Raw genomic sequence first — 20791 nt, forward strand, 5'->3', positions numbered from 1 at the left:
TTAATATAAAAAACAACCTTTTTTCACACAAATATGCTTTCTATATGTTAGTCAAATGAAAAAAAAAATGACAACAAAAATCCGGTCACAGTGTCGTGTATGATATTGTGACCGGATTTTTTGTCATCATTTTATTTTTCATTTGACTATAACATATAGAAAGCATATTTGTGTGAAAAAAGGTTGTTTTTATATTAAACAAAAAATACACTGGACCCGTGACTAAGATACTGTCTCACGGTGGCGACAACGTTAAAACATTCATCAAACCATTCATTATTTTGCCGATTTATTTATTAATTATTTGATCCATGGAAATTAAAGGCATCAATCATTTAATCTGCCGTAATGACAACAAAACAAAAAGATTATTTTAACCCGATAATCGGTTGCTAATTGATTGCAAATTGCATCTTCTCGCGTGTCAAGATGTTTATTACACATTGTTATATGTAATTAAGTAAACGCAGACTGGGTAGTACTATCCCGAAATAAGTTAATTTTATAAGCTAAAATTATCGGAACCAGTCAACTGTTTTTTAACATAATTTCTCGGAGGTTACAATTTAGAACGTCTGAAACAAAATGGCGGTCCAAATTACGAACATTTTTTTCATTTTCGCCACTCGCGATTTTTCTTCGCCACTTTCATCGCAGATTCGCCAAATGGCTCGAGTGGCGAACGACAGCGTGGGCCCTGTGACTGCCTGAATGTATAGAAGATCTTGTAAATTTAAAATAATTCCCCAGCCAGACAAATGGAGGGAAGTCTCAAGAATAAGAAGCAGACTCTGATTTATACATCCAGTATACTGAAATGGCTTGGATATTTATATAAATAACACATGTTGCAGTATTTTACAACAGGAGAGTATGGGACAGGAGCAAAAGTCAAAACGACACTGATGGTAGACTGCAACAGGGATCATCTACTTGGCATGTCCAATCATCCCACTAAGCTTCAACATTCTGGGCCTAGTGGTTCTCAAGTTATGAATTGGAAACAGTTCATAAAAATCAGTATACTTTAAAAGCATGATAGAAACAACAGAAAATATGAAAAAGAAAGAAGAACAAGGGGACTTGAATAAAATAAACTTTTAAAGATATGAATTCAGGATATAAGCTGAACCTAAATTTATGATCAGAACAGTAGTGATTGATTAAGCTAGAGCTATTACTTTAAAGAAATAAACTACTATTATCACATTATTTTTGTTATGTACACATCAATCTATTAATATTTCGCTAAATCTTATTTTCGGTAATTGTTTACTCCAATATTTGTTACACACAAGGTGGTTGGGTTTCAAAGGGTCAGTGGATGCCATTTTGGCTAATTATACCAGGATAGTGTCTGTTTTCCTTCAAGAAACTTCTGGAAAGGCTCTGGGTCTGCATAAGCCAATCCATTTGTACCACTTGACTCTCTGGAAAAAGAACTAGACACCATTATTGTTTATTTGGCATCTTTTGGCTTTGAGGGAGCAAAATCAGAATTGAAAAGTTTCCTAAAATTCAAGCAAAATCACTTGGTGGTAATAAGTCCATCTCTGACATATTGCTTGTGTGTAACCTACTGATGTATACTGCAATTAATGGACCAGATTCAGGACACTAAAATGCATACTCCAAAGCATTTAGTGTATAGGCAATGAAAAAGAACATAAGGATTTTAAACTAGATATGTGAATGTGTTAGTGCTATACAAAAAGACAGAAGAAATACAAATGTAAGCTTGCTGATGATGTGCTATAATTAATACTGTGCTATTTTTTGTGTTCTATGCTGGTATCTTGTATGTAGATTAGATTATTTGAATAAGAATTTTAAAATAATTGTTAATCTATTATTTAGTTTCTTTAACGATGGAACTCATCATAGTAGAAAAAAATTTGCGGCAACATAGTTTGCTACAATGATAACAATTTGGCTACACATTTTTCTAATTTGGCTAAAGTACCGACTACAACCTGACTCTCGCCAGAGTGAGCCCTGACATTGTAACCTGTTTGAGTTTTTAATCAACATAGTGGAAGTGTTATAAAATCCGCAGTTGTGATTACCTCCCTTTATTTCCCTGACGGTGTTAGCTCAGGATTTACCTTAAAAGAACTCAGCGTTTTTTTTCACCAAAATATTCGGCGAAATTCGGCCCCATTCCCCCCTCAAAATAGTATATTTTTTTCCCCTTTCCGATGCCTAAAATTCCCCTCTGAAAATAAAAAAAAATTCCAATCAATTAAATCATAATTCACTAGTTTATTTTATTTATTTTCATATAGAAAACAGTTCACCGCGGTATCTCGCGTTTTGTTTACATCGACACCGGTTGGAGTAACTTCCCTTGATAAATCAGAATCATCGAAGCGCTTTATTATTCTGCACAACAACGCTGTTGAATGTTAGTCTGTAAATGATTTGCATTCTGTTTGTTTGGCCAGGTAGTGTTGAGTTTTCCATCTTCTAGTCAGTCAGGGTTTGATTTTATGCTTTGGGAAGGGACTAGTCCAATGCATACATTGTTTTTTACAGTTTGTTTTTATTGTGACAGGTCAAATGTAACAGTGACTGCAAATGTCAGACTTTGACACAAATAAAATCAAAGGCCTGAATGGCCTGAGTCGGCTAATGATTGATGTACTGACAGTATAGTCTACCAGTTTCAGTTTGTTTTTAGTTTTTTTTTCTTAAAATTTCATAACACAGCTCGATATTTACCCAAAATATTATATCCGGATACGATTACACTTTTCTCCAGTTTGAACAATATATTTTACAAATTGTGATGATACGAAGACATTTAGCAGCAATTGGCAGTATCTGACATTGAAGTTTACGGTTAAATTACCTCTTATTTAAATCTTTTCATAAAAAAGTGTTTTTTTTTCGCCAAACATAGACGATCTACTTTCGATTTCAAAAACTACAAGAAAATACAATTTAATGTTTCGCCGATTTGTTTATTTCTCGAAAAATAAGAATTAAAATCATTTTTAATATCTGTAGTAACTAAACAAACCAGTAAGAGCTTCTTCTTCCGATAATTTATCCGTTTACTTACTGCAAAATCCATGTGTGTGTGTAGAAACCCACGCAAAGTTTATAGAAATCATACGATGCGTGTATACGTTCAATGTGGGAGAATTAAGGCTGATCGGGATCGGCTATGTTACCTAACGCATCCAGACGATTCAGATTTTGTTTTTTAAAAAGCATTGTGTGCATTTCTGTAATTTTATATACGTTTAGAAATTATTAGACATGCGTATTTGCATTATTTCTATACGTAATTTACGCTAATACGCATCTTATCTGGAGCCCTGTGGAACTATTTTTTGTCTTTCGCTGGATGTTACGCAAGCTTTGTAAGCCTGCGCAATTCATAAAATGCACATTTATGCTTAATGAGTTACATTCGAGTATTGCACAATTACAAGTCATAAATATGACAGATTACATCGTATATTGGTCATAGCAAAGGGAATTCACGCAACTTAACTTCATTCTTGCAGTGAACTGTTTGAAGTTTGAGAAATCTTCACTGTGTTATTTGGTCCATTTAGACTTAGAGAATCGCTGGATAGCAAGGACTCGTCAAAACGATTACATCGTTTAGCTGACTCAAAAACAGCCACTCACCGATTTGTTTAAGAAGGGACCTAATGTCTGTTGTAAATTTTGGTAGTCTATTGGATGTCTTATCCTCCACATTTGAAAAATTTATTTGGTTATCTGGTATTGATATGCTACATTGTGTTATATGTCATGTCAGATGCTCTTATGGGCCCTGAATTTATCAATAAACTTGAAACTATAGTTTATTTCAACACAAATGAAAATTCCCCTTTTCTTAGTTTTACGTTGAATTTTTCCCCCTCCAAAGGGCACAGACCCCCTTCCCCCAAAACTGAAAAAAATCACTGGAACTATTTCTGAGCAAGAACTGCATCACTTTTTAACATAAATTAGTGTTACTGAACTTTCAACAGAACTACATAAATTTGTATCAATAATTTAACAAATTACTCACATTTTAGATTAACTGGTCACTTGCTTGCACCAAGTTAGGCATTGACACTAAGAATACTACACATACAAACCCACAGTCCCTTGCACTGTAAAACAAAATCAGACATCAGTACAGTTGTCTTCCTTGTATTACACAAACTTGCAATCTTCATCTTTCTCATCCTTAAACTATCTTCCAGAAGTTGTTAAGCAGAGATGTCTTCCTTGAATTGCAATTCATTTGTTGTCTCAGAATCATTGTTATCTCCCTTGTATATAACGAATGAATCTACTGCCTTTAACAAGTTTTCAACAGAGTTATCTTCCTTATATTTTGCAAATGCATCAAATCCCTTCAAGTCAATACTGCTTTCCGTAATTGACTCCAACAAATCTTGAACTTTCATGTTCTTACGATACTTCACCTTTCCGAATATGTGACTATCTTTGATGTGTCTTTTTACAGCTGATTTTCCGGAGTATTTCTTTTGACAAATGGCACATTCCCATCTCAAATCCCCAGTATGAGTACTTTCATGTCTTGTTAGATCAGTTTTTATATGAAACATTTTATGACACACCACACAAGAAAACTTCTGAGAGTCATCATGGCTCTTTTCATGTACTTTTAAACTCGATTTGCTCACAAACGATTTTGAACAAAGGCCACAAGACCAAGGTCTCTCCCCTGTGTGGGTCAACAAATGTCTTTTCAAATCTGTCTCGGCACGAAATGTCTTATCACAATTATGGCATTTATAAATGTCTCCTATCAAATGATGCAACTTCCTGTGTCGCATTTGACTGGATCTGCACACAAATGATTTATCACACTCTGGGCATGGGAAGGGTCGAATTCCCTTGTGCACGTTAAGATGTCGATCTAAATCGTACCGAAGTTTAAACGTTTTGCCGCAAACTTGGCAGAACAAACTATATGCTTTGTGTTGCACTTTTATATGATACTCGGCACTTTTCTTACATTTATAACATCTTGCACACAAGGAGCATGTAAATACACGCTCCCCCAACTTTGTTTCTGTTTCAGTAACTGAAGGTTGTATCATGGTTTTTTGTGATGACATCTTTGAAGAATCTCCGAATTTGGCAATAACTGGAATGAGATAAAATGTATCAAAACAGACTTTCTCAAGTACATTTCTTTCTTCAGAAATCTAGAAATCTCTAACAATATTACCATAGACTTCCAGTAAACTTTCCATTTGAGATGAATTTAAAGTATGTTTTACTGTGTTGGGTTTCAAGAAACCATAACCCACATGTATGATAATCTGACATACTTGTTGGTATGAATATAACTTTCTAGAATGACAATGGAGGTAGATACCAGGATTCCTTCCAAGTATTATTTCAAGGACAGATGGACACTTTGGTAGAGCCACAGACCTTCCTGCCAGTTGGATTATTTCCACATAAAGACTTAAGAAGCAAAACAGAAAATTAAAATAGTTCCTGTAATTTAGTTAACTGTTTGTGTTCTGACAGAGCCAGCTGTTGAAAAGTTTCCATTTCTGAACCAGTGCAGTATAATAGTTATAATGCACTGCATAGAAATCTGAAACATATCTTGATGGCAGCTCAAGCCAAGCCTCTCACCACACACATTTGGTGATGACTTCATGAGAACTGAACATTCAGTCATACCTGGGTTCATTACTAGGCTTTTTTTCTCACATTGGGTGCTTTCAGAGTTATCACAATGACACACTGGCATGGTACATTTGTACTATTAGAGTTAACACTTTTTGCAATGACTACGAGTGGTGAATAAGTCAGTCTTCCCAAGGTTCTACAAACAGGATGAATAATATGCCTACAACTGGAACAATTAAAATGTGCTGTTTTTACTCTGAGATGAAAACAAAATTCACCTGTTCGCCCTGAAACTTCATCCTCAAAACAATCGTCAGAATCACCTTTGTCTAAATCACTCTCTTTATCAGCATCTACACTATCACCCTCCACATTAGTATTGTCATCTGCATCCACAGTATCACCCTCAGCCTGCAATGAGTTTGATTTTACTCCATCCTCCACATTTGCACTGGTAACATATTCTATGTTCATTTCAGAACCAGCTTCTGACTGTTTTTGAAGGGGTTCTTCAAGAGCACTAAAAGGCTCTACATCAAAGAAGGTTTCCTCAATTTCATGAACTATTTTGTCACCTTGTTCTTGTTCCATTACTCCAGTAACTACAATAAACAAGAGCACCGCCTTGCGGGTGCTGACGCTCATCTGATTTTTTTTTGTGTAATAGAAATATTGTCCTACCCATGATTTTCTAAGTCTAAAAAGGGGCATCATTCTTGCAAAAAGCAGGATAGAGTTATGTTTCTTGATGTTCAGTGTCCACATATGATGGTGAAAAACTGTTGCAAGTTTTAAAGCAATAGGTTTGATAGTTTATGAGAAAAGTGGACTTAAACATAATACTCAAGCAAGAAAATGATTTTCTAAGTCCAAAAGGGGCAATAATTATTGCAAAAAGCAGGATGGAGTTATGTTGCTTGCTGTACAGGGTCAGCTTATGATGGTGAACAAGTGTTGCAAGTTTCAAAGCAATAGCTTTGATAGTTTAAGAGAAAAAGTTGACCTAAACATAAAACTTAACCAAGAAATCTGATATTTTCTAAGTCCAAAAGGGGCCAAAAATCTTGCAAAAAGCAGGATGGAGTTATGTTTCTTGCTGTACAGGGTCAACTTATGATGGTGAACAAGTGTTGCAAGTTTTAAAGCAATAGCTTTGACAGTTTAGGGGAAAAGCTGACCTAAACATAAAACTTAACCAAGAAAACTGATTTTCTAAGTCCAAAAGGGTCAATAATTCTTGCAAAAAGCAAGATGGAATTATGTTTCTTGATGTACAGGGTCTGCTTATGATGGTGAACAAGTATTCCAAGTTTCAAAGCAATAGCTTTGATAGTTTAGGAGAAAAGTTGACCTAAACATAAAACTTAACCAAGAAATCTAATATTTTCTAAGTACAAAAGGGGCCATAAATCTTGCAAAAATCAAGATGGAGTTATGTTTCTTGCTATACAGGGTCAGCTTATGATGGTGATTAAGTATTCCAAGTTTCAAAGCAATAGCTTTGATAGTTTAGGAGAAAAGCTGACCTAAACATAAAACTTAACCAGGCAACGCCGACGCAGACGCCGACGCCGACACCGACGCCGACGCCGACGCCGACAACCGCTCAAGTGATGACAATAACTCATCATTTTTTTTCAAAAAATCAGATGAGCTAAAAACAGAAATTTAAAGTCTGTTAACTTAGTTACAAGAGAAGTCTGTAAAACTCACAAACCTCTCATGATGGCCAATCAAAGGCAAGGAGGTATGTCGTTTTGTATGCAGTGACCTTGACCCTTGACCAAATAGCCTCAAAAACGTAAGAGGTAATCTACTGACTACAGGCAACCATCCTAAGAAAGTTGACATCAAAAGATTTCTATAACTCCTGAGCTGAAACCATTTTCAGTTTAGAGGTCACTTGGACCTTGATCTTTGACCTACTGATTACAGACAATAATCAAATGAAGTACATGTATGATGACTGTAAGTCAAAGTCTTCAAAGTTTTTAAGCTGCGTGTGACACCATTTTTCAGTCACCGTTTACTTTGATCAGTTTTGGGGAAAAAGCTGCGATTTTGAGTCTAAATATGGTTTTTAACAGTTTTCAATTTTAGTTTTAGATGTAAATTTATAGATTGAAAAATCTGTACATTTATAGATCTAAAAGGAAGTGTCTAGGGGTACGGACCTCCGTTTTTCTAGAGATACATGTATAGGGTTATTTACAGCTTAAATTTTGTTGAAAATGAAGTAACAAATAAGACTTCATCACTTAGATCTAAATGGTTTACAGATACCAGCGTTCACCCGATTGTTTACCATTTCTTTCAAAACCTAAATAACTGAGGAACTCCAAATAGCTATTTTTATTTAGGGGCCCCCGACTGTTAACAATAAAATTTTAATATTAGGTATACGGGCATTTTCTCCAACAATTTAGGGGCCCAGCCTAAAATCTAGAGGCCATAGGCTACTGGGCCCCTGCTAATTTATATCCCTGGAATACACTGTTCCGTGCCGCTAAGTTTATTGTAAAATAAACTGTTGATAACAAATTAATGAGTGAAAATAACCGTTGAATGAATTATATTTGAAATTAAGCAGAAAACAAAAATAAATTAGGCATAATAACATGCACCTACTATTGTTTGCAGATCAAAAATGCCTTTTCGCCTTTTCTTAAATCAATAGACTTGTATCTTTACATCACAAAAGCAGTGATGCTGAAGTTATTTTTGGATCTCGTCTATACAGGTAACTCCGCCTTTCCGATACGAGTAAAAATATACTGAATGAACTTGTTTACATTGGCTGCATCGCCGAGAAATGATGATTTAAATACTCATAAATACTGCTGGAACGGGTGTTTAACCAGATTGTAACAGATGTAGGCCTACCAGATCTAATCTACATTTAGAATTTAAATGAATCTTGCCGCAATGCACACTACATTTAGGTAGCGTGGATGTGAAAAAAAAAAGACACCCTCTTATACATTACAGGCCTTTTTCTGCCTAAATTTCAGTACCTTTTGCTGCAGAATTTTCTTTTAAATAGTGTATCTCGTGTTTAGTTTTCACTATAATTATAAAACGTGCCTGACTAGAGTTGTTGGATTCGCTCATCATTGATTGAAGGGCATAAGATCGAATCCCGGAACCGACCATGCCTCTTAGTTGAAAAAAGTCGGCAATTTCTTATGGAATATATGCGAGTCTTAGTCAAACTAATTGGACGCGATCCTAGGAAACAGTTACGAGTTATTTTCTCCACTCGAAAGAAATTGTCGACTCATCGCTAGATTTGGGTTTAAATGCTGATTTTGTTGCGAATATAGATAAATTCAAATAAAACTTACATTGTACTCAAGAGTTGAATATCGTTTATTTTTTGACTGGTCGATATCCCCTTTAGGTAGACAACGTAAAATATCAAAATGTAAAATCGGTCTTCCCAAGGTCTCATTATTTAGACATGTAATCAAAAGCGGGATTCAATTCCTCATTAATTTATGTAAAAGTTATCATAATTCCCCTTAAAACACAATTAACGTTACACATAAAGTGCAAGCGATAAAACCAATAACTTTACACGATGGTGTGCTGTTATTTATCCTCAATTATTTTGGTCCTTTTAGAGTGACGGTCACAAATATAAAACAAACTAAACATCGAATTATTTTGACTTTTGTGAGTCTACAGATCTACAAGTGTTACGCAGCCTGAAGGTTCAATGATACCTTTCTATAAAACCTTGTATACCTTGCGTGGTTGGAAATTTCGTTGATAATAATTGTCATAACAAACAAAAACCGCTGTTTTCATTTGAACGTAGTTGAAACATTCTATATTCTACTTTTAAAACATTATCCATTATCAGTTTATCACCTTACTGCACGTTACAATGTATTGCAAGTACGGCGATACTTCAAAGATAGAGTCAGAGCGCATGCTCTGTGTGACGTCAAGATAAAGGAAAAAAGTTTCACGACAAAGTGAATGAATAATTTATTGTGGATGAGGCGGGGTTAACCTGTCAGGGTTACTTAAAAAATAGCTTCAGCTTCACATTTTTGTGACGTAAACGTGCAACTCTATCGATTTGAAAAAATGTGAAGGGGCAATTTGATCTGCAAACAGTAGTATTTATTTTGTTATTTAACAAGATATAATAATCGGCACGGAATTGATGGTTTAATAATCAAATAATCGACATTAAGCATTTAAGAAACTGATTGGCTAATATCTTTAATCATTTTTCTGCCAGTCTGAATCCTTATGATTTATCTGGTGTCCCTTGGTTATGGGTTCAACCTTGGTATTTGTAAACCATTTAGATCCAAGTTTAAGGTGAATTCTCATAAAATCTCATTTGTTATTTCATTTTCAACGAAAATTGAAATGTAAATAACCATTAATCTCTAGAAAAACGGAGGTACATACCCCCAGAAAACCCCTAGCAGGCTTGTCTAGAGGTAAGGATCCATACCTTAGACACTTCAAGTTCCAATCTGTAAATATACCACTTTCCTGGACCTGTTAGGCCTAAGAGTATATTAGGGTATTTTCAAAACAGGGATATAGATTAGGAAGTGTCTAGGGGCAGGGCCTCCGCTGCCGATCGCCAATGTCGCCATTTGCGATAATTTTAAGAATTTGGTGCTAAATTTTGCGAACTGGCGAAAATACGTGGCGCATAGTTTTTTTCCTCGGCATTTGTTTTTTCCGTAGTGATATAAGCGGCCCAAGAATTGGTTCTCGATACACGTGTTTACCTGATTCTGATTCTAGAGGTACGGATCTGTACCCCTAGACAAGCCTGTTAGGAATTTTCTAGGGGTACAGACCTCCTTTTTCTAGAGATTTAGGGTTATTTATATCTTAAATTTTGTTTAAAATGAAATAACAAGTAAGACTTAACCCGAGTGTTCTCTTAAAACTTGGATCTAAATGGTTTACAGATACCAGCGTTCACCCGACTGTTTACTTTCTCTTTAAAAACCTAAATAGCCAAGGAACTCCAAATGATATTACACTGTTCCGTGCCGATTAGTTTGTTGTAAAATAAACTGTTGATGACAGATTAATGAGTGAATCTAACCCTTAAATGAATTCTATTTGAAATTCAGCAAAAAAAAAAAAAAAAAATAGGCATAATAATATGCATCTATTTATTTTGTTATTTAACAAGATATAATGATGATCGGCACAAAACTGATTGTTTAATAACCAATTATCCGACATTAAGAAAAAGAAGAAACTGTTTGTGAAAACGTCTCTTGTATCTCGTAACGGCTACCAAATGTGTGGAAAACATATTTACACTAAGGGTTAATTATCGTTAAAAATAGCTTTTTTCCCCAACATATTTAATATTATTTTGTTAAATCTTTATATCTTTTTTCTGCCAGTTTGAATCCTCGTGATCTATTTGGTGATTCTCGGTTATTTACGTTCCAAAAGAAAATGTAACAAATCGGATGAACGTTGTTATCTGTAAACCATTTAGATCCAAGTTTCAGGTGAATTCTGATGAAGTCTTATTTGTTATTTCATTTTCAACAAAATTTGAAATGTAAATGACCCTTAATTTCTAGAAAAATGGAGGTCCATACCCCTAGAAAACCCCTAACAGGCTTGTCTAGAGGTACGGACGGATCCATAACGCTAGACACTTCCTATAAATTAGGAAGTGTCTAGCTGTCTAGTAACCGGACGCCTAGCCTGCGTTCTAGCCGTCCGGTTACCGGACGTCTAGAAAATCCTGGGAGAATTTTCTAGCCGTCAGGTAATAGATTTCCTAATGCATAACTAAATTACTAATGAAACCTGACAATTTACTAAAGATATCGATACTTATCTGCAAACAAAATTTTGTGTGAATACATACTAGTAGCCTGGCTCCCTGGCTGCATGGTTATCTTTTATATTAATATTGGAAACATTTTATAAGAAACTTTTAAACCTCTAAAATAGCACAGTTTTATCTGATGGCTGAACCATAATAAGAACAAACATAGGGACGGGAGCCAGTCTAACATACTAGAGATTTAACTTAGAATAAATCACTGCATTATTCCTGCGATGCCTAAATCAATAATGGCGAGATCGCCATGACGTCACTTATTAAAATCTGTTCATCTGGCGGGCAAAACAATGCTTTTGTGGGATCAGTATTTTTAAATTTTAACAACTTTTTCACTGTATTTTCAAAATTAAAACAGTTTTTAAATAGTAACGATCTTTGTATTTTAGAATTCAAATATTTTTTTATCATGAATAACTGTTTTAAATGACATTTATAATTTCAATAGCTGGCAGGGTGATGTTAAAAACTTTTAGAAACAAGAGCTGTCTCCATAGGATGACACATGCCCCCGATGGCACTTTGAATGAATAGTTATGGCCGATGTTAGAGTTTAGGACCTTTGACCTACGGACCTGGGTCTTGCGCGCGACACATCGTCTTACTGTGGTACACATTTATGCCCAATAATTTTAAAATCCATGCATGAATGACAAAGATATGGACCGGACATGCCCATCAATGCACTATCATGAAATATGACCTTTAACGTCTAAGTGTGACCTTGACCTTGAGCTACGGACCTGGGTCTTGCGCGTGACATGTCATCTTACTGTGGTACACATTCATGCCAAGTTATTTGAAAATCCATCCATGGATGACAAAGATATGGACCGGACATGAATGCACTATCATGAAAAATGACCTTTATCGTCTAAGTGTGACTTTGACCTTTGAGCTACGGACCTGGGTCTTGCGCGGACATGTCATCTTACTGTGGTACACATTCATGCCAAGTTATTTGAAAATCCATCCATGGATGACAAATATATGGACTGAACACAAATGCACTATCATGAAAAATGACCTTTAACGTCTAAGTGTGACCTTGACCTTTGAGCTATGGACCTGGGTCTTGCGCGCAACATGTTGTCTTACTGTGGTACACATTCATGCCAAGTTATTTGAAAATCCATCCATCGATGACAAAGATATGGACCGGACACGAAAATTGCGGACAGACTGACAGACGGTTCAAAAACTATATGCCTCCCTTCGGGGGCATAAAAAAACAGTAGTTAAGCGTTCATAACTAATCCATTTTATTTCGGAATAAAAGTCAAAATTAATTAATGAATTGCTTTCTATTCATCAATATTTTTTTTTATAAAATTGTGTTTAAAGAATTAAAGTTTAGGCCGTTAGAAAAACATCCCTTTTTACAAAATTACATGGACGTTCGGCGATCAACATTTTATCATTTCTAAAAATAGATTGTTTTATCGACTGAAAAATCGCTAATCTATTAGACGATGAAAAATTTACTTTGGTATGTATTAATTCAAACAATATTTTGTTTACAGATAAGTATAGTCGTCCACGGTATTCTCGCGTCATTGGTATTTTCGCGGTATTTCCGTTTTGCACTGCAGCGCCATCTGAACATTGTTTACTAACAACCTACTTTCATTTTCAGTTCAAATTTTCATCAATTGATCCAGAATGCATAGAATTTTGGTGATTTTGCTTTCTAATTGTTGAAATACTTAAATTTCCATCCAGTTAAACCAAAACCCTGTATTTTTCACTTGTTAACATCGTTTTCGCCAATATTTTGTTTAAGTCGTCTGTTATAGATAGACCCGATTCGGATGAACGACGATCCCACAATGCCCCGCTTCCCTTTATTTCTCGTCTCGGTACCATAATTTCCGAAACGAACAAGATTTTAGCGCTTACATACTGCCAAATTATGTCAGGGTTCTGGTAAGGGACAGCACTTTTAGGTGGGCAGACTGTCAAAATGGAGTAAATTGTCAAGTACTGGGTGCGGAAAATTTCAAATAATTTTACCAACATTGTTATAATTAAACGGTAATTTTTACAAATAGACACAGTATTCCTTAGTTTACCGAAAATGAAAAAATACAATGGTATGTAACCTCACAATATTTCTACAACTACAACAACAACATCTTTAACGCGAAAATACCAAGGACAAACAAAATCAAAATGGTAGAAAGTGTACATGTTGACATGTGATTATCGGGAGTATTTCAGCTATATTTTGGATCAAAAATTGCACGTTTCAATACATTATAAATTATTTGAAATTATTTATTAAACAAAACGACTGATATATTTTTATTTGCTTACTTACTGCACTCCTAGTCATTAGTACCGCGAGAATATAGGGGAACAGGCTATATTGATATCTTAAGTAAATAACAGTTAAAACTATATAAAATCATTACTTATTCATTAAGAAATCTATTACCGGACGGCTAGAAAATCCACTGATGATTTGCTGGCCATCCAGTAACCGGACGGCTAGACCGCAGGCTGGTCGTCCGGTTACCGGACTGCTAGACACTTCCTATAAATCAACACTCGCACAGTGCGACCAGATTTAAAGCTGGTCGAAACAATTAATCTTCCAAGATACAGGGATATAAACTAGCTATTTTTATTTAGGGGCCCAGACTGTCAAAAATGAATGTTTAACATTAGGTATATGGGCATTTTCTCCAATAATTTAGGGGCCCAGCCCAAAATCTAGGGGCCATGGGCTACTGGGCCCCTGCTAATTTATATCCCTGAGATAGTCGCCCAGCGGTATTTGGGAATACCGAAAACTACTCCATTACCGAAAACTACCGAAAACCAGTTTTGATTACCGAAAACTACTTATTTTTCTAAAAGTATTATTATTATGATATTAAATTTAATACATACTATTAATATATAATATTTTATTATAACAGGCGAAATTTTGAATTAATTCGTCCATGTTTAAGTGTTTTATCCGACATTATTGATTACGCTTTGAAAATGAAACATTGAGTTACTTCCCTTTCATATATATACTGTACAAAATCAGTTACACTGATTTGTTTTAGAGTTTCCGTAATATGAATATAAAATTATTAAGTTGATTTTTGAGAAAAATTAATTGTTGTCTTAATAGAAAGTTTGCACTTTTAGTCGAAAGAAAATATCAACGAGTCATTAAAACGGTGAGTAATAATTGTAGAGTGTTTGAAGAAAGAAGTTCAAAGGTAAGTATAAATGTTTTTCATACCTGGTTGAAAATTATTTTTTTGATATATTAACTAATTATTTAATGAGTGTTAATTTTATATTTAGAGTCTTTTCAGGTTTGCACGTGCATCTTTAATCCATCTGTATGGTGCTAAATACATTCCCGCTCAAGTTCTTTAAGGTGATAACAATGTGTCTTTAATCTGAGCTTTCAATCGACACATTAAAGGTAATTATTAAAAACAATATATCTTGAAATTGATTCTTATTGAATCTGCTTCTCTTTAATCTACTTAACATCAGAAGAAACTACATAAAAAAAGTTTTGTCACTCATTTTAATTCTTCATAGCTTGTTGTCTTCTTTGTTTTTAACGTATATTTAAGCTTACGAAAAAGTAGCCTCAGTACCATTGTCTTTGGTTTCATTATGGAATATCCATGCTCTGTCTGTGCTCTTGAGTGCCATGAAGGCATACATTGTTCCAATTGTCAGAATTGGGTACATAGTGATTGTGCAAATTTAAGTTCTAAGGACTTGAAAACTTGGTCTGCTGCTCACTTAAACTTTCTGTGCAAATGTTGTGTTTTCTCTGGATTTAACTACGATGCAAGTGCAGCTTTGTCAAGGTAAATATAACTTCTTTATATTCAGCCGTTATGATTTTAGAATCAATTGTTGATAAACGTAATGATTTTTGGATAATAATGAAGTATTTTCAAAATTAGTATGCATTAAAACAGACACGTATTTCACTGACCAATTATAAAAACTTTCAACAATCTTCAAGAAATCGTTTTGACTGATGTCTTTTTTTTTAAATAAAAATGTCTTTTCCAATAACCAGCAGGATAGTTATAAACATTTATCAAGCAATAATTACTTGAATATGCAGGAAATTTGCAACGCTCATAACACGTGCAAAAAGTCTATTTTCCGTCCAGTACGGACATAATATATGCCGTGACCCGTCAAACATGTTATTTGTTATTTAAATCTAATTAATTGATGTACTTTATCTGAAAATGGAGATCATGTTATTCATGTTAATGTTCATATAAAGTCTTTTTAGTACGATTTCGTTTATATAGCTTACCGTCACAGACTGTTATATGGTACTGACCTGTTATATGCTTCAAATTTCACGCGTGTCAGCAGAAATTTCTTCAATTTGTAGCAAATATAAAACATTTTAGGCTTTACGTTTCCTAAAAGCATCAAGTATGCGAGGATAAAATTTAAAAGATAAATGCAAATATGAAAATATTTTTACCTTGAATATCTAAGCTTTCAGAAAATATTTTCTACGATACGTGATACAATTATTTATTTTATCTACCTATAATAATCCATTAACATCCGCTGTTCTCTAAAACACTGGTCTTTAAAAAATCATATGCAATCATAATTTGATAATGTTTAATAATACAATTATTTATAACCGTTATATTCAAATAAAACAAACTTGTGACGACAATGACATTTAATACTATTCGATTATTTTATCAAAGGGAAGTAACTTAGTATACAATTATCACTCATTTTAATAAAATCCAAATTAAACCACTTTAAAATTGTCATATTTCTTCAAAATTTCGTCTGTTAATATATATTATTATATGTTATCAGAATATATTAACTTAAATTCCAAAACAGTAATACTTTTAGAAATATAAGTAGTTTTCGGTAATCAAAACTGGTTTTCGGTAGTTTTCGGTAATGGAGTAGTTTTCGGTATTCCCAAGTACCCGTCGCCCAGCCGGTGAATGGCTTTCAAAGTTTGGATTCTAATGTCAATATTCTGGGTTTTCCGAGACTGTCTTATTAATATGCACGACGTCACTTAAATCGACCAAGTCACAAATATAAAACCATCTGAACATGGAATTATTTGACTAATGTATATCCCTGCAAAATGCTACCAGATGCTTACGAAACATGTTCGTGTTAGTCAGTCAGATATGTCTGTGTGACGGTAATATGAAGAAAACTGCTGACCAATACTAAGATTGTCAAAGCCCCAAGTGTCTGTGGACTGGGACATTGCCCATGGTAGTATTTATTTATTAATTTGGGTTTCATGGCGCACCAACACAGTATAGGTTATATGGCGCCAAACAGGACTACAAATTTTGGTTTCACATCTCATTTACATCGAAATAAAAACATGAGGTATGGAATCAAAATTTGCATACCTGCTGAAATCACAGAGTTACTGCAAAACCAAGTGTTAAGACCCTATCAGTCGCCTCTTACGATCATGCAAGGGTAAAGCAGTGGTTCCAATTCTTTTCATACACAGATCGTCCCAGAACCACATGGGGCTAGTAAATTATGTGAGAACCTGCAAAGTGCAAACGAAATTTCTAGAAACTTTTGGCAACATTTAAATTTCCCTCAACCATCACCTGAAATATGAATTCAGACATTAAATGAACAAATACCATACCATCTGTGCTCGTTTTTCGTAAACTGACTGCAGACCGCACGCAAAATAAAAATTTTGCCAAAAAGCGGGTGACTGAAACAAGTGACAGAACTGTTTGCTTGTTTAAAATCAAGCGTCTGTCAGTGGAGACTTTTTTGTCTGAACAAAAGAAGACGACTTTTAGTATTTTTGCAATGTTATTTGCGTCAATGGTAATTGTAATTTTCACCAGTAATACAAAATAAGTATTTCTTTCCAAGTAACATGTAATTACTTTAAAAGAATGTCAGGAAGAACGTATGAAGCACTTTGATTAGTGTAGGGGAAGTCGGATATGATGTTTAAAGACGAACTCCATAAAGCTCCTGACCAATTTCAGTGTCTTAAGGGCAGGGGACAGTAAATTTGAAAATTGAAGGAATGTGGTATAATGTCGCAATTTCAGTCTTTCAAAATAATTGTTTTCATTTTAAAATGTGAAGTAAAATTTTGGTTTAAGGACACTATGTTTTGCAGAAAAAATGACCCAGATTGCACACATAGCTGAACCTAGTCTCAGTTTTTCGACTGCAAGGCAGACCAATTTCACAGATTGAATTTTACCATATATCTGCCTCTACGTGTCAAGTAGTTAGTATCCAAACTGTGCCTGTAGTGGAAATTGACGCAATATAAACTTAATGATTTATAGATTTAGTACAAACACATCAAGTGTCGGTGAGGTTTAAAAATAATCCGATCGATACATGAAAAGTGTACACACAGCTTTACATGACTGCATGAGGTAGAAATTTAATGGTGTAAGCGGAAAACACGCTGACATACATGGAGTTTAAAAGTGTTTTGCCTACAAAACAGAGGTTTTCTTATTAGAAAGAATAATGATTGTATATGGAATGAGCTTTCCAGACATGTAATTTTTAGTGTGAAAAATTGGATTTAAATATGTATTTGAAGCCACCAAAATTTGCTTCACTGGTTATATACACATAGAAGGAAAAATTTGTGGAGGGCGTTATACTTATTGTCTCTATATATCAAAGAGCCCTTTGCACACAATTAGTTGGGCTAAGCACAACCTGTCCCATATTACCTGCAAATGACTGACCTAAAACATGTATACATTTAAAGCATGTGACCAGATGAAAACAATTGTGGTAAGAAAAATGTTTCTTAACCATTTACTTTTTTTTTACCATCTACACGAAGCTAGGGAAATCAATTCAAACATTCATTTATCAGTCAGGGGTGTAACTGTTTCAAGTTATCGCAGTTTATAACCCATTTGAGTTATTAGCTCACCTGTCACGAAGTGACAAGGTGAGCTATTGTGACCACTTGATGTCAGTCGTCCGTCGTGCGTAATCCGACGTGCGTGGTCCGTCAACAATTTCTAAAAAAATCTTCTTCTTGAAAACCACTAGGCAGAATTACACCAAACTTCACAGGAATGATCCTTGGGTGGCCCCCTTTCAAAATTGTTCAAAGAATTGAATTCCATGCAGAACTCTGGTTGCCATGGCAACTGAAAGAAAAAACTTTAAAATCTTCTTGTCCAAAACCACAGGGCCTAGGGCTTTGATATCTGGTGTGTAGCATCATCTAGTGGTCCTCTACCAGAATTGTTCAAATTATCCCCCTAGGGTCAAATAGGGCCCCGCCCCAGGGGTCACATAGTTTATATAGACTTATATAGGGAAAACTTTGAAAATCTTCTTGTACAAAACCACATGGCCTAGGGCTTTGATATTTAGCATGTAGCATCATCTAGTGGTCCTCTACCAAGATTGTTAAAATTATCCCCCTAGTGTCAAAAATTTTACGCAAGGCTGATAAAGTTTTATGCATAAGTTTTAAAGCTATAAAACTCTTAACTATCAGGTCATGATCAGACTAAAAGAGAATTATATTAACCACAGTTTGCTCCTAATTTCACTTTAAAGGTCACTTTGTGAGAACAGCAAAAAGACATTTTATACGCCCAAAGGGACGTATTATGTTATGGTCCCGGTGTCCCTCCGTGTGCCAAACGGCATACTTGTGGTACTATTTTTACAGATTTTATATACTTATGTGACGATTTTTGATTTGTGTGACAGTCACGCAAAAAAAACATGTCAAAACTGCTAAAATCTTCCTATTTTTAGAATTTTTTAATTTATTTTGATTCGAAGCAGAAGTCATATGGACAGATCGTGTCCATCATTTTTCATTTGGACTCTAAAATGGTTGGTCAAAAACTAGGTCAGTAGGTCTAAACAGTCTAAACTTTTTGACCTCTCTAGAGGCCATATTTTTCAATGGATCTTCATGAAAATTGGTCAGAATGTTCACCTTGGTGATATCTAGGTCAGGTTCGAAACTGGGTTACATGCGGTCAAAAACTAGGTCAGTAGGTCTAAAAATAGAAAAACTTTGTGACCTGTCTAGAGGCGATATTTTTCATGAGATCTTCATGAATGTAGGTGAGAATGTTCACCTTGATGATATCTAGGTCAGATTCCAAACTGGGTCATGTGCCTTCAAAAACTAGGTCATTAGGTCAAGTAATAGAAAAACCTTGTGACCTCTCTAGAGGCCATATTTTACAATGAATCTTCATGAAAATTGGTCAGAATGTTCACCTTGATGATACCTAGTTCAGGTTTGAAACTGGGTCACGTGCCATCAAAAACTAGGTCAGTAGGTCAAATAATAGATAAAGCTTGTGACCTCTCTAGAGGCGATATTTTTCATGGGATCTGTATGAAAGTTGGTCTGATTCATCTTGATGATATCTAGGTCAAGTTCGAAACTGGGTCATGTGTGGTCCAAAACTAGGTTAGTAGGTCTAAAAATAGAAAAACCTTGTGACCTCCCTAGAGGCCATATCTTTCAATGGATCTTCATGAAAATTGGTCAGAATGTTCACCTTGATGATATCTAGTTCAAGTTCGAAACTGGGTCCACTGCGATCAAAAACTAGGTCAGTAGTTCTAAAAATAGAAAAACCTTTTGACCTCTATAGAGGCCATATCTTTCAATGGATCTGTGGTTTTCAATGAAACTTAGCCACAATGAACTGGGTTGAGTGATTTAGGACCAACATGGTCCTCTTGTTTCAGTCTGTTGCAGGAAATTGATGGCCAGACTGACTGGTATATTTTACATTCTGTTGAAGGAAATTGATGGCCAGACTGACTGGTATATTTTTAGCTCACCGGTGAGCTTTTGTGATCGCCCTTCGTCTGCCATCCACAATTTCTTGTGAACACGATAGAGACCACATTTTGCAAGCAATTGTGATCAAGCTTGTACAAAACTTGTATTGGCATGATATCTCAGTTCCTTTCGAAAACTGGCCAGATCCCATCTTGGGTTCTAGAGTTATTGCCCCTTAAAGGGCCAGAATTTGCTATTTTTGTGCGTCAACAATTTCTTGTCTGCACGATAGTGGTTTCATTTATGATTTTATTTTAATCAAATTTGCACACAACTTGTATCACTATAAGATCTTGGTTCCTTTGTTGAACTTGCCAGATCCCATTATGGGTTCCAGAGTTATGGCCCCTGAAAGGGCCAAAATTAGCTATTTTGACCTTGTCTGCATAATAGCAGCTTCATTTATGAGTGATTTTAATCAAACTTGCACACAACTTGTATCACCATAAGATCTCGAATCCTTACAATAATTTTTTTAAATTACT

At 35.0% G+C, this 20791-nt stretch overlaps 2 protein-coding genes across 4 annotated transcripts in view; one reads left to right on the forward strand and one right to left on the reverse strand.

The window, feature by feature from the left end:
* Positions 1–503: 503 nt before the first annotated feature.
* On the reverse strand, positions 504–17216 carry LOC123537871 (gastrula zinc finger protein XlCGF52.1-like). Its single transcript, XM_045321758.2, has 3 exons — positions 17127–17216; positions 5904–6227; positions 504–5125 (listed from the first exon to the last, which is right to left on the reverse strand). Exons 2-3 carry the CDS (start codon positions 6214–6216, stop codon positions 4218–4220), a joined length of 1221 nt encoding a protein of 406 aa, XP_045177693.2. The 5' UTR covers positions 6217–6227; positions 17127–17216; the 3' UTR covers positions 504–4217.
* The window catches only part of LOC123537870 (armadillo repeat-containing protein 8-like), a 57808-nt gene continuing 54214 nt past the window's right edge, over positions 17198–20791 (forward strand). For 2 of the 3 annotated variants that reach the window (XM_053529952.1, XM_045321757.2), the window contains exon 1: positions 17198–17317. In XM_053529952.1, coding sequence (XP_053385927.1) covers positions 17300–17317 — 18 coding nt within the window. In that variant the 5' untranslated portion in view covers positions 17198–17299. The remainder of the gene's footprint in view (positions 17318–20791) is intronic. The other variant, XM_045321755.2, reaches the window with a different exon arrangement.

The sequence above is a fragment of the Mercenaria mercenaria genome, chromosome 18 (assembly GCF_021730395.1).
Source record: "Mercenaria mercenaria strain notata chromosome 18, MADL_Memer_1, whole genome shotgun sequence".
NCBI classification, from domain to species: domain Eukaryota; kingdom Metazoa; phylum Mollusca; class Bivalvia; order Venerida; family Veneridae; genus Mercenaria; species Mercenaria mercenaria.